General features: G+C 35.0%; 1 protein-coding gene across 2 annotated transcripts in view; it reads left to right on the top strand.

Moving 5' to 3' along the window:
• The window catches only part of LOC101505309 (BEACH domain-containing protein C2), a 40,075-nt gene that overhangs the window by 10,877 nt on the left and 15,141 nt on the right, over positions 1-14,057 (top strand). For both annotated transcript variants that reach the window (XR_012162207.1, XM_004492597.4), the window contains exons 5-16: positions 1,628-1,762; positions 2,686-2,790; positions 2,942-3,055; positions 4,002-4,078; positions 5,918-5,999; positions 6,292-6,615; positions 6,990-7,555; positions 8,437-8,521; positions 8,615-8,809; positions 9,617-10,162; positions 10,237-10,380; positions 10,939-11,403. Coding sequence is in view for 1 of the 2 variants with exons in the window: in XM_004492597.4 (XP_004492654.1) it covers positions 1,628-1,762; positions 2,686-2,790; positions 2,942-3,055; positions 4,002-4,078; positions 5,918-5,999; positions 6,292-6,615; positions 6,990-7,555; positions 8,437-8,521; positions 8,615-8,809; positions 9,617-10,162; positions 10,237-10,380; positions 10,939-11,403 (2,838 nt within the window). In the remaining variant the exon portion in view is untranslated. The remainder of the gene's footprint in view (positions 1-1,627; positions 1,763-2,685; positions 2,791-2,941; positions 3,056-4,001; positions 4,079-5,917; positions 6,000-6,291; positions 6,616-6,989; positions 7,556-8,436; positions 8,522-8,614; positions 8,810-9,616; positions 10,163-10,236; positions 10,381-10,938; positions 11,404-14,057) is intronic.

The raw sequence follows: 14,057 nt of genomic DNA, 5'->3' as shown, positions 1-14,057 counted from the left end.
GAAAGAGTGGTGACATAGTGTGGGTGGCTGGAAAAAGGGGAAAACCAGAGATGAGAACATGGTTTGCCGAAAAAAAATATATTTCATCGGAGATAGTTGGTCCATCGGGTAGTTGAAGATTAGGGTTGTCTCTCAACAGACTCTGGATACCATGTTGAATGAGAAGAAAATATTGTGAGACATGTTGAATAACCCGTGTGTTTCAACTACACAACGGGTTATTATTAGCTTATACGTTCTTAATATTTTCAACATAACAGCATATGTGCATCAATATTCAAAATTTGAATGTGTTTACATTTATAAATTGTACAAGGAAAATTTATAGTTATTATTTTTGACTGGATTAGGCAAAGCTATTGTTTGTATTGATCTGCCAACATGCTACCTATGCCAACTGAATTCTGCATTTATCAATCAATGTATGAAATCAATAAATTTAGTTTCCTGTCTTGTGCATTGTTGTTAAATAGAGTGGTTCTATAGCGTACCAGAATTTTAACAAACAGCTATTGTTCTTCAATACATGATTCAGTACAAAATGTTGTTAAATAGCGGCTGGAGCGTAGCATAATTTGAACAAATTTCTATTTTCCACAATCTGCGATTAACAACAGTGATCTTGTGTCCTTTCATGTGTTATGTATGCGAAAACATTTATAGATATTGTGTCTGTTCACTGTACATTGCTAGGAAGTTTGAGCATGTTGCAACTCTACTTTGTAATTTCTCACAACTCTTGGAGCATTTTAATTTTTATCTTAAGACTCCTTGTAATATTCGTTTTGGATACTATGCTTTCAAGTCATTCTGAAGCCTCCATATAATGTTCCTCTATGGGATACTGTTTATCAAATACTGTTGTTCTAGACTGTAATTAAAACAATTGAATACGGATGAATTACCTTGGATCTGCTAGTATCTAAATTTGCATGACTTTTGCATTTAAACATGGATATCGAAGATATTGGTATATTATAGATACATATGTGAAGAAGTTGGTCCACCATATGTCTCTATTTGTATACCGTTGGTCTAGATTGTAATAATTAAAATATAATTGAATACAAATGAATATTGCTATCTTGGATCTGCTGAGTATCTAAATTTTCATGATTTTTGCATTCCAAACATGGGTATCAAAGATATTGGGATATTATACATACATCTGTGAATATGTTGGCCCACCATGTCTCTGTTTGAATTATTTGAATCTTGTTTCATGTTGTTTCAATGATGCATGTATGTGTTGAAAATGCTACTGTCTCGTTTCACATTTATATTTGCAATTTATAATTCGTTCCAAAATTCTGTGACAGTGGCCATGCAAGTTTCTTGAATTAACTTCATATAAGTCCATCTTTTGTACGGGAGGAAGTTTTATTATACATTGACTAAATTTTATTTTGTTTCTTTTAGAGAAATATACTTGCCAATATAAATGCAAAAATTTCCTATTTTAACCACAACAGACTGCATAATAAACAGAAAACATGAAAGCTTTCAAGCCTCTTTGAATGTCTATTGGGGAATTCCTTAGAAAATCTGGTGACCAAGTTGCCAAAATGGCTCTCTATCCTCATTAGCTGAATTTTTTTGTTTTCATTTTTTTGGCTTTCTATTTCAGATCAACGCCTCTTCTTCAGAGGATGGACTGAATTTCTATGATTCTGGTCATCGCTTTGAGCATTCACAACTTTTATTGGTGCTGCTGCGTTCCCTTCCATTTGCACACAGGTCATTGCAGAGCAGAGCATTGCAGGTATTAACTCATCAGTTTTCATTTTCACAATACATATATAATGTTCATATATTGCAATTTATTTGATTCATGAGGTGCTTGCAGTATGATGCACTAATGTACTTCCTTGGTTCATGTATTTGAACTAGTCAATTCAACCTACTTCTTCATGGATGGCTGCTTAATTTAAGCATTTGGTTTTCTTGTTACATATTTATGTTTTACAGATTTTTTTAGGGCTTAAGTTTTTTGTTATTTTTAGATGTTAAAGATAACGATGAAACACGAAGACTGTTTATTCACCTAGGCTGGTACACAGCAAAAACTAACTGCTGGATAGGTTGTTACTTTGTCAATTTTTTCTGTTATTTTAACTCATGATTAATTGCTATTTATAAGTTTCCTTTCCCTTTCTTTCCTATTTTTCCCTAATGACATGTTATTTTTCTATCGAAATGGAAGCCTACAAATGATGCTGTATAATCTGTATCTAAAACACTTGCTTTATTCAAAGTTTATTATTGGTTCTTGATGATGTTCAACACATGGATTACTTCATAGGGTCTCACTGGCAGATACACCGAGGGACTACAACTATCTTATTTAACCTGTATTTCTGTTTTCACATATTCCTTTTTTCCCAGATATTTTCTATCCTTTTCAAATAGAACAACTATAATAAGGAGTTATTGTGTATCCGCAGAACCTCTCTTTCAATTTTATTTTGGTACTATGAGATCCGTTTTGTTCTTTTTGTTGCTTTAGGTGCCTTTTTACGTCATTGTTAATTTAACGAATGTCAATGTCTATGGCACAATGATTTAACAAGTTTTCTTGTAACAATTTGTCTTTGGAAGCAAGACTTCCAATGATGCATACAGTTCTTACTTGGGGATTTTTTTATACCTCCTAGCTTTAAGCTGCTTGTTTGTGTATATTTTCAGGATCTTCTATTTTTGGCTTGCAGTCATCCTGAAAATAGAAACAGTATGATAAACATGGAGGAGTGGCCTGAATGGATTTTGGAAGTCCTGATCTCAAACCATGAGGTAATAATGTTTGTATGAGTAAAAAAAATTGTCTCTCTTTTTCAAAACAGACACATTAAATTTATGACAACTTCTTGTATAATATTTGTTTTGGGTGTGATTCTAATGGAAAATTCTTTGACTGTGTTAATTGCATACTCTTTTTTAACAGGTGGGTCCAAGCAAATTGTCTGATTCAACAAGTGTTGGAGACGTAGAAGACCTTATTCATAACTTCTTAATTATCATGCTTGAGCACTCAATGCGCCAAAAGGATGGATGGAAGGTTGATATTTGTTTGGATTTTTAACTTATTTCATGTTGACATAGTTCCCGTTACTTCCAATTCTTGTCCATTTTGCTCATTCATGAATGATGATGTTGCTGTTGAGTGTTGGCATCTTGCACATGCGACAGTTTATTTGCCCGTTTGCTGTTTTTCTACTAAATATTTGTTTTTTTGCTGGGGTTGCAACTGTTGAATGTCAAACATTAAACTGTGCTTCAACTTTTAGTGAATTTGTAAATCATTTTTATTTTGATTCACTGAAGTTTCCTTAGGCTTGTCTATATGGAGAAGACTGTTTAAGATGATAAAGTGGCTTAGTTGTTTTCGGGGAGGGATATATGGAGGGAGTGATAAGGAGTTCATGAGTTCAATTCATCCACTAACAATATAACAACTAACATTTTACATTTCAAAAAAATAAATAAATGAAGAAGACTGCTTTTTTCCCCCCTTTTCATTTTCATTGTATAGGAATAATTTAATTTCAAGTGAAGAGAAAAATACAACAGTAGGGGTTTAGGTTGCATAACATATTTCAAACCAAGAAACCAAATGAATACTGGAATTAACTAGGTTTAAAAATATAACCAAATTGTCATATTGATTACATATATCTTGGCATGTGTGATTCAAAGTGAATCTTTTAAATGTTTACCATACTTGTTGGCTTTGAGCAATGCCTTGTCTACAAATTATTAAAATAAGTTTTAAGACATATTGTAATATTTTAATTACTAATCACATAATTGTGGTCATCAAGAGGAAGTAAATTTTATCCCGGAGTTTCTATATGAAGCCACAATTCACTGTTGAAATATGTGTAACTTCATAGTCATCATCATTCTGTTGAAATTTAACTTATGTTGTCCATATCTGTCTGCTTGCATTATTTCTGGTTTTATTAGACTTATTCAGGCTACTCAATGTTACTCATTCTGTTCAGGATATTGAAGCGACAATTCATTGTGCCGAGTGGCTTTCTATTGTAGGTGGATCTAGCACAGGAGAACAGCGAGTAAGGTAAGTTTATTCATCCAGTATGGCTCTTTGACCATTTACCTCTCCACTTCTACTATTATGTTATGTGAGTATTCTCTTTTTGGTTTACTTTGAGCTAAACATTTTACTGTCTTTTTAGTAAGGATTTAAAACGAGGTCTTGCCGAACAACTTAAGTCTTTAGCAGAGTCAGTCCATGACATGCTATCAGAGCCTCTATGACCAAGTGGTTAGGAGTTTAATCCTCACTGCTCCCATAACTTGAATTTCAGCACATGGTTGGGCGGGTTATTCCAGTGTCAATGCTTCATGTTCAAAGGGCTCGAGTGAGGGGTATTTGTTAGGTTTATTAACCATTCATCAGTTTTTACTTGATCAGTAAAGCTTTTGTGGCCCGTTTGTTGTGCAGAATAGGATAGAGACATGATATGATTGATATAAAGATAAGATAGGATATTGACAAGATAAGTATTATCCTATCTTGTGTTTGATGCACACATGACAACAAACAAAACAATATCATTTTATTATGTCATGTGTATGATACTCACCTCATCACAGCCCAATATAATATATATCATATTTAAATGACAAATGTTACCGTTGTAAAATAATTGCATATTGTTTTTTTTCAAATTAACTTACAATCCTTTAAAATATTATAAATTAACAAAAAATACTAAAAGAATTAAATAAGTAATGAAATATTTTTTTTATATTTAAAAAATCCATTGACATTACCAAATAAACAATTTCAATTTTTTAAAAAAAGTCACGTGTAACCAAATAATTCTATCTTATTTCTTAGATAAGCTACACACACACACACACATATATATAAATCGAAAAACTACCCTTGTAAAAAATTATATTTATTTTACAAATATAAATTAATATGGATATTTTGATAATTTTGAATAATAATTTATTAGATTATATAAAATGGCAAAAACTACCCTTGTGACGAATCGTACATATTTTTAAAACTTAATTATAATATTTTATTTTTAAATTTAATATCAAATCATCAATTCTATTGTTCTTTAATTTATATTTATAATTTATTAGATTTCAATTTTGTATATTTTAAATTATATTTTATAAGAGTAACTTAGTAAACTACGGTTCTTATCCTATTCTACTGGTTTCTAACCCATCTTAAATTCAAAATGATAATTTTAACTAGAAAGACATTATAGGATAGTGTTCAGGAATAACTTATCATATCATGTTCATCAAACATTAGATTGAGTCAGAATATGATAACTATATCCTATCATGTCTCTTATCTTGTCCATCAAACAGACCTTTTGTTCACTTCCATTAGTTGACAATATTTTTGACATCATCACAAATTTTTAATGCAACCTCTTGTTCTCTAAATTGTTTAGGAAGTATTAACCATTGTGGTGTAATGTAGAACAGGATACACAGAACTGCTCATAGCATCCTAAGTTCCAGAATATTAAAGCAGAATCCTAGGAATTTTTTTATGTTCCTCTGTAGTTTGATTGAATCAGCTTTTGCCAAGTGTTTAAATTGAATAAAAAGTTGAAGAAACTTGTAACCTTTTGATGAGGCAATATGAAGAACCTGAGCGGGTATATGTTTCACATTGGTTGACGGTAGTTCAAAGAGGACAATTACTTCTGAGACACACTCAAAGCAAGAACATTTAGAACCATATTCCCAGTCTATGCTTGTTGAACATATTATGAAGAATTTTGAAAAAGAGTTTTATAAATTTTTTTATACTACCATATTACTCTTTTGTCATGATTGAAGTTTTTAGCAACAATTTACAATATTTAGTTTCATGTCATTTATGTAATCATTCTTTTTTGGGTCAATTTCTTTGAAGACGTGAAGAATCATTGCCTATATTTAAAAGGAGGCTCTTAGGTGGCTTGTTGGACTTTGCCGCTAGAGAATTGCAGGTTCAGGTAAATCTTGGTTACTATTGTTACTGATTTTCCTTATAAATAGTTTTGTGCATGATATGCCATGCCATAGTAATGTTATTTTTTCTGCTACTGTTGCTCCATCCCCCCAAATTATTTTAGTTTTGAAATGTCTATCTCACTGGGAAAAAAATTGTTATGACTATGCCGAAGTACACATAGATATCAAAATATATGCTAAAAGGACAAGTACAATTATTTATGTTTCTCATTTTTGTTAAGAGTGGAAGAAAAAACAGTAATGACGTCTACATACAGCTTTCCCTTGCTGCAGACTCAAATTATTGCTGCAGCTGCGGCTGGTGTTGCAGCTGAGGGCTTGTCCCCTATAGATGCTAAGGCGGAGGCTGATAATGCTGCCCAATTGTCTGTGGCCTTGGTAGAGAATGCAATTGTGATACTTATGCTTGTTGAAGACCATTTACGGTTGCAGAGCAAACAATCTTCTTCGCGTACTGCAGATGTGTCCCCGTCTCCACTTTCTACTTTGTATCCAATCAGTGAACACTCTATTTCATTGTCAACAATTGACGAGTCAACAGAAGATACGGACAACCAAAGATCACTATCCAGTGGATCAGGGGGAACCCCTATAGATGTATGCTTATAGTAATCTAAAACTACACATGCATGCTACATGTCATAAATAGATTAGTATTTTGTTTTTATGTCTGTGCATCTCCAATGCCGCTTCTGTTATCCCTCCAAAATTTATGCAATGATGACATACTATTCTATTCTCCAAATATGTTTTTATTTTTTTCAAAATTCCCTGTTCTAGACTATTTATCTCTAACTTTTGTGTCTGTCTTTCAGATTTAAGAAAACATGTGCAAACTTTGTTTTTTTTCTTTTCTTGGCATTGCATTTGCGTTCTTCTTGTCAATTTGATTTGTCTATTCATCCTCGTATTATTTTGTTCTATATATTTACTTTATGTTGGTGATACTCACTCTTTCATGATTTTTGAAGGCCTTTTCTTCAATGACTGATGGTAGCGGTCAGATCCCTACGTCAGTGATGGAAAGGATTACGGCTGCAGCAGCAGCTGAGCCTTATGAATCCGTATCTTGTGCTTTTGTGTCATACGGGTCTTGTGCAAAGGATTTAGCTGATGGGTGGAAATATCGAAGCCGTTTATGGTATGGTGTAGGCCTTCCACAGAATCCAGCTGCATTTGGTGGTGGAAGCAGTGGATGGGATTTTTGGAAGTCTGCTTTGGAGAAAGATGCTAACGGAAACTGGATTGAGCTTCCTTTGGTGCGGAAGTCCGTGGCAATGCTCCAAGCGTTATTGCTAGATGAGTCTGGACTTGGTGGTGGGCTTGGTATAGGTGGAGGATCAGGTACCGGAATGGGAGGGATGGCTGCATTATACCAGCTGTTAGATAGTGACCAGCCGTTCTTATGTATGCTTAGAATGGTTCTTCTATCAATGAGGGAAGATGATGATGGTGAAGATCATATGCTGATGAGAAATACAAATACTGAGGATGCAGCGTCTGAAGGAAGAAAACCACGATCAGCACTTTTATGGAGGTAGACCAAACCCTTCAATCTAAAATTGTGTGTGCTTGATAAAATTTCATTAGCCTAGGATGTACTAGTTTTACTGCAAATAATTAGGAAACGTGATACAGACATATCTTTCGGCTTAGTCCGTAGGACCAGCACAAACTCTTATAGAGCCTTCAGCCTTATCTATTTTCAATGTAGACTTGGGTTTTTTCCAATACACCATCACGTCCAACACTATTGGGCTTGGTGCATGTATATAAATGGTAGGTGACCTGATTGATAGGCTTTGATACCATATTAGGTTTTTATATTGGCAAACTCATTGTTACAAAACCGGCTTGTAAAGTGAGGGATGCTGCTTTTTATAAACTCTTATAGAGCTTTATCTATTTTCAATGTGGGACTTGGGTTTTTCCCAATACTTGCAGACCTGAGCTTTCACACTTTCAACACAAGCCATATTTGCTTCAGATGAGGAAGAGGACTGTAAATGAAATTTCCAAAGCCACATTTTTGGACACCAAATTCCAAGACCGGAGCACTCCTCTTATTTTGGGACTTTGTTCTCTTTTCTTTTTCTTTGCTGTTTTATCTTATGCTTTTGTCATTCTGGAGCATCCTGAATCCTATAAAAATCTTGTTATTTTGTTCTCTCTATCTTGAGGAATTTCTTTGGCCTTTGCTCATAACAAAATATTTCAACTTCCTTCGTTGACTACCCTTGGGAGTCTGAAAGAAATCTGTTATGAAGACATATTATTATAAAAAATTGTTAATTGCAAAATTTCTTCTTTATTTTTATTTTCATCATCTGATTTAGTTAAAAGATTTATAATTTGGAACAAACTGATGTATTCTAGATGGGTCAATCTTGTCTTGTTTATTTTTCTTAATTTGAACAGTGTTCTCTCACCTGTTCTCAACATGCCAATTTCTGATTCTAAGAGGCAAAGAGTATTGGTTGCATCTTGCGTGCTTTATGCCGAGGTTTGTATTTTTAGCTTGATGATTTTAATTCTTTCTCATTTGTCTTGCTTTTGTGTTCAACAATGTAGTTACCATATTATTACTCTTGGTCAGGTTTACCATGCTGTTAGCAGAGACCAAAAGCCTCTTCGCAAACAGTACCTTGAGGCTATATTACCACCATTTGTTGCTGTCTTAAGGAGGTGGCGCCCCCTTTTGGCTAGCATTCATGAACTTTCTACTGCTGATGGTTTGAATCCCCTTGTCGCTGATGACCGTGCATTAACTGCTGATTCCCTGCCAATCGAGGTACTTTACTGTGCATTCCTATAAATACACATTAAAACATATTTAATAAGATGGGCTTGGCTTAGTTTTATATATCAAACTCTTCATATTCACTCTAACACTTTGTTTGGTTTTAATGGAAAATCAAAGGAAAGAAAATGAAAAAAATGAGTTCTTTTACTTTGTTTGGTATGCAAATGAAAACAGAAGGAAAGATAAAAGCTAGTGTTTTTCTCCGTTTCTGCACATGAGGGCACATAAAGCTGATGGAATGAAGGAAGTTCAATCATAAAAGACGAAAATAGCACCTGCTACATGTTTTGTTTCTTATTTTGACACTGTTATGTTACAGTTGTGTGTCCTCTCATGTCCACTACATATTATTTATAGTAATCTCGTATAAAAATATTAAACTTATTAATATTTTTATTCTCTCTATCAATCTAACAAGGAAGAAAAAACTTACATTGCTTTCTTTTCATTATCTTTTTTTCCAAACAACTAGATATTGGACCTGTGATTATTGCCTATGAATTTGCTTTGCATAGAATTATATGTATGTCTTCTCTTATGTATTTCCATGTTTATTATTTCAGGGGATCAGTATTTCCCACACCCAAAGAGATTAGACAGCTCTTTACACTGATTAATTTTATTGACCTGTTTCTATGTATTCGTTTTTGCTTCTTTTTCTAGCTTAAGGGTTCCTTATCTTCTATCTTTCTGATTCTAATACAACAACACAAAATGTGTTACACACATGTATTCACTGAGATGATTTTGCTGCATTATTTTGGATGTGTAATTGATAATTGCTATTTTCTTCAGGCTGCTCTCGCAATGATATCTCCTGCCTGGGCTGCTTCTTTTGCATCTCCACCTTCTGCAATGGCATTGGCAATGATTGCTGCTGGTGCTTCTGGTGGCGAAAGCCAAGCTCCTGCAACAACTTCCCACCTTAGGCGTGATACCTCACTACTGGAACGCAAACAGACTAGACTTCACACATTTTCAAGCTTTCAAAGACCTTCGGAAGCCCCTAACAAAACACCACCTCTTCCGAAGGACAAAGCAGCTGCAAAAGCTGCAGCTTTGGCAGCTGCTCGTGATCTTGAGCGATTTGCAAAAATTGGTTCGGGAAGAGGTCTTAGTGCTGTTGCAATGGCTACATCTGCACAACGAAGGAGTGCTAGTGATGTGGAGCGGGTCAAGAGGTGGAATATTTCTGAAGCAATGGGAGTTGCCTGGATGGAATGTTTGCAGCAAGTTGGTACAAAGTCGGTGTATGGGAAAGATTTTAATGCTTTGTCATATAAATATGTTGCTGTTCTTGTAGCCAGTTTTGCACTAGCAAGGAATATGCAACGGTCTGAGGTTTGTTTACTAATTGTTTTTATGGCATGCAGATGACTTGAGAAGCTGCTTGTTAATTATTTCATGTTTGCCAGGTTGACAGGCGTGCTTATGTAGATATTGTTACTCGACATCGAATCAGTACTGGAGTCCACGCATGGCGCAAACTTATTCACCAGTTAATTGAGATGAGAAGTCTTTTTGGGCCTTTCGCAGATAATTTATACAGCCCACCTCGTGTATGTTATGATATTCATATTGTCATTACCAAACCCAAACTCTTATAACGAGAAAGAGTCTTCTGGAGATGTGCATATAGTTGCTTGCTGTTGTTCCGTGTTTATTCCTTGAATAAACCAGTGAATTTTAAGACAGAAAATTCAGCTTTTTGTATTGTGTTGCTGACATTTGTATGGGGGCTGAAAAATATGTTGTTTCTGCGTATTTTGTTTCTTGTGTCTCTAATGATGCTGAAATAATTACATTCAATGTCTAGGAAATTGTATTGACTAGAACTACTAACAATTAGCCTAGGATGTTGCACATTTAAGGAATAATTAAAACATACATTGAATTTTAACAGTGGCTTTTGATTTTGCTGAAGAATTTCACTATTCTTTTAATCTGATGCTCCTTGTTTTTTCTTTTGTTTTTGTTTTCATTCTTTTATTGGGTAATAATTGGATGATATATGATCTGGCCAGCTTTTCCTCTCCTGCTAAAATTTAATCAAACGGACAAGTATTTCAGTTCATTTTTTGTGCTTATTATTATTTTTTTTTTAATTTATTTTGTAGGTTTTCTGGAAACTAGATTTAATGGAAAGTTCATCCAGGATGAGAAGATGTTTGAGGAGGAATTATAGAGGTTCTGATCATTTGGGTTCTGCGGCTGATTATGAAGAATACGTAGGGGAGAAAAATGACCAGAGCACTCCAATTTTGTCTGCCGAAGCAATCTCATTGGAGGCAGTCAATGAAGATGAAGAACAGGTGGATGCTGAGAACTTGGTTGCTAGGGTTGATAATGATGATATTCAAGATAAAGGAGACAATCAGCCTAGACTTTCTGAATCAGCAGAGGAAACTGTTCAGACATCTTTAGAATCCAGTGGTACTCAACATGCAAGTGATGAACACATTGTTCAGAGTTCTTCAGCCATTGCACCTGGGTACGTTCCTAGTGAACTTGATGAAAGAATTGTTCTCGAGCTACCAACATCAATGGTCCGACCACTTAAGGTCATACGGGGAACCTTCCAAGTAAGTTTTATTAATTTAGAGATTATTATGATTTTGACTAAGATGTATCGAGTTGTATATATGAATGCCTCCATTGATACTGAAACTGTCGTCATGATATTACTTATGTGAATTGTAGATTGTGTGCACTGTATCTGCATCTAGGTAGTTAATCCCAGATAGCGGCGCGTCGCGTCGCGGCCAACCCTGAAAACTGGGATAGCGGGTTGCGGGATGACCTCTACATGAAAAATACTATATAAACATGCATAATTAAACAATGTCTCAAATTCATAGTCTTAATCAAAACATACTTTAGATACCAAATAGTCTAAATCAAAATTTAGATTTAAATACCAAATATCATCATCTTTTCCAACATAGTAGAGTAATAAAATAGCAAAATATTAAAACTAAAATGCATGTTATAGGAATCAAAGATCATCATCATCTTCAACATAGTCTTCTCTCTCTTCTTCCTCCTCCTCTTCCCCATCAACTTCAATATATTCTTCATTCTCCTCATCCTTATCATCTTCACATAAATAGGTTCAACTTCTTCAACATCTTCTTCTACCACCACTTCTTTTGATATTGCTTCTTGTGCAATTTCCCTAGATAGCTGCCTTTTCTTTTGCTGCCCGCTTAGTGTAGATCACTGGCTCATTAGCCCCACTTGCATTGGTAGCATCAGTCCAAGTTAGATTATCACCGGCATAAACTAATTCTTCAACAGGTTCACCATCTTCCCCCAAGTCTCCCAATTCAAATGCATTGATATAATCATCATCATCATTTAAGACGATTGGATCAATCACATCACGACAATCATATGAGTCTTCCAACTACTCTGAGGTACATTTCCTTGTCAACTGCAATGTCTGGAAATTTGGATCAATTGGTGTACTCGCTGGCTTGCATGTTGTCTTGCCCGTTTCCTGTAGAAGATCTGTCATGTATTTTTGTTGGGATATGAAAATCCCTTTCTAAGAGTGAGTCACTTCAATTACCAAGAGATACTTCAATTTTCCTAAGGTTTTAATCTCGAATTATTTGGCTAGGTGTTGTCCTAACAGTTGTTGCTCCGTTTCATCATCATCAATCACTATAATGTCGTCCATATATACCAATAAGACTGTTACTCCCCATGACTCGAGTGTTTGATAAAGAGGGTATGACCTTCTTCGCTTTGTTTGAAGCTTAGACCCACCATGACTCTAGCAAACCTTCCAAAGCACGCTCATGATGATTGTTTAAGCCCATATAGAACCTTCTTTAGCTTACAAGCGGTGTTGGCAGCAATATTCTCACTGTATCTAGGGGATAAGTCCATATCTCTTCTTCTAGATCTCTATGGAAGAAGTCATTTTTTACATTGCAAGTTCCAACTGTAATTAGTCACTAGAGATATTATCACTCTGACGGTATTCATTTTTACAACCGGAGCAAATGTTTCCAAGTAATCCATCTATACGTTTGAGTAAATCCTTCAATTACCAACTTTGCCATGTACCTCTCAATAGACCTATCAGCCTTGTACTTTAAAGTGTATATCCACTTGCATCCTACAAGTTTCTTTCCATTTGGTAGAGGGGCCAAATCCCAAGTACCGTTCTTGTTCAGTGCTTCCATTTCCAAGTCTATGACTTGTTTCCATTTCCTGTCAGACACCATTGATACTGAAACTGTCGTCATGATATTACTTATGTGAATTGTAGATTGTGTGCACTGTATCTGCATCTAGGTAGTTAATCCCAGATAGCGGCGCGTCGCGTCGCGGCCAACCCTGAAAACTGGGATAGCGGGTTGCGGGATGACCTCTACATGAAAAATACTATATAAACATGCATAATTAAACAATGTCTCAAATTCATAGTCTTAATCAAAACATACTTTAGATACCAAATAGTCTAAATCAAAATTTAGATTTAAATACCAAATATCATCATCTTTTCCAACATAGTAGAGTAATAAAATAGCAAAATATTAAAACTAAAATGCATGTTATAGGAATCAAAGATCATCATCATCTTCAACATAGTCTTCTCTCTCTTCTTCCTCCTCCTCTTCCCCATCAACTTCAATATATTCTTCATTCTCCTCATCCTTATCATCTTCACATAAATAGGTTCAACTTCTTCAACATCTTCTTCTACCACCACTTCTTTTGATATTGCTTCTTGTGCAATTTCCCTAGATAGCTGCCTTTTCTTTTGCTGCCCGCTTAGTGTAGATCACTGGCTCATTAGCCCCACTTGCATTGGTAGCATCAGTCCAAGTTAGATTATCACCGGCATAAACTAATTCTTCAACAGGTTCACCATCTTCCCCCAAGTCTCCCAATTCAAATGCATTGATATAATCATCATCATCATTTAAGACGATTGGATCAATCACATCACGACAATCATATGAGTCTTCCAACTACTCTGAGGTACATTTCCTTGTCAACTGCAATGTCTGGAAATTTGGATCAATTGGTGTACTCGCTGGCTTGCATGTTGTCTTGCCCGTTTCCTGTAGAAGATCTGTCATGTATTTTTGTTGGGATATGAAAATCCCTTTCTAAGAGTGAGTCACTTCAATTACCAAGAGATACTTCAATTTTCCTAAGGTTTTAATCTCGAATTATTTGGCTAGGTGTTGTCCTAACAGTTGTTGCTCCGTTTCATCAT

Source organism: Cicer arietinum, chromosome 3 (genome assembly GCF_000331145.2).
Source record: "Cicer arietinum cultivar CDC Frontier isolate Library 1 chromosome 3, Cicar.CDCFrontier_v2.0, whole genome shotgun sequence".
Classification (NCBI taxonomy): Eukaryota; Viridiplantae; Streptophyta; class Magnoliopsida; order Fabales; family Fabaceae; genus Cicer; species Cicer arietinum.
Note: the sequence above shows the minus strand (reverse complement) of the source record. Positions and strands in the feature narration are given on the sequence as shown.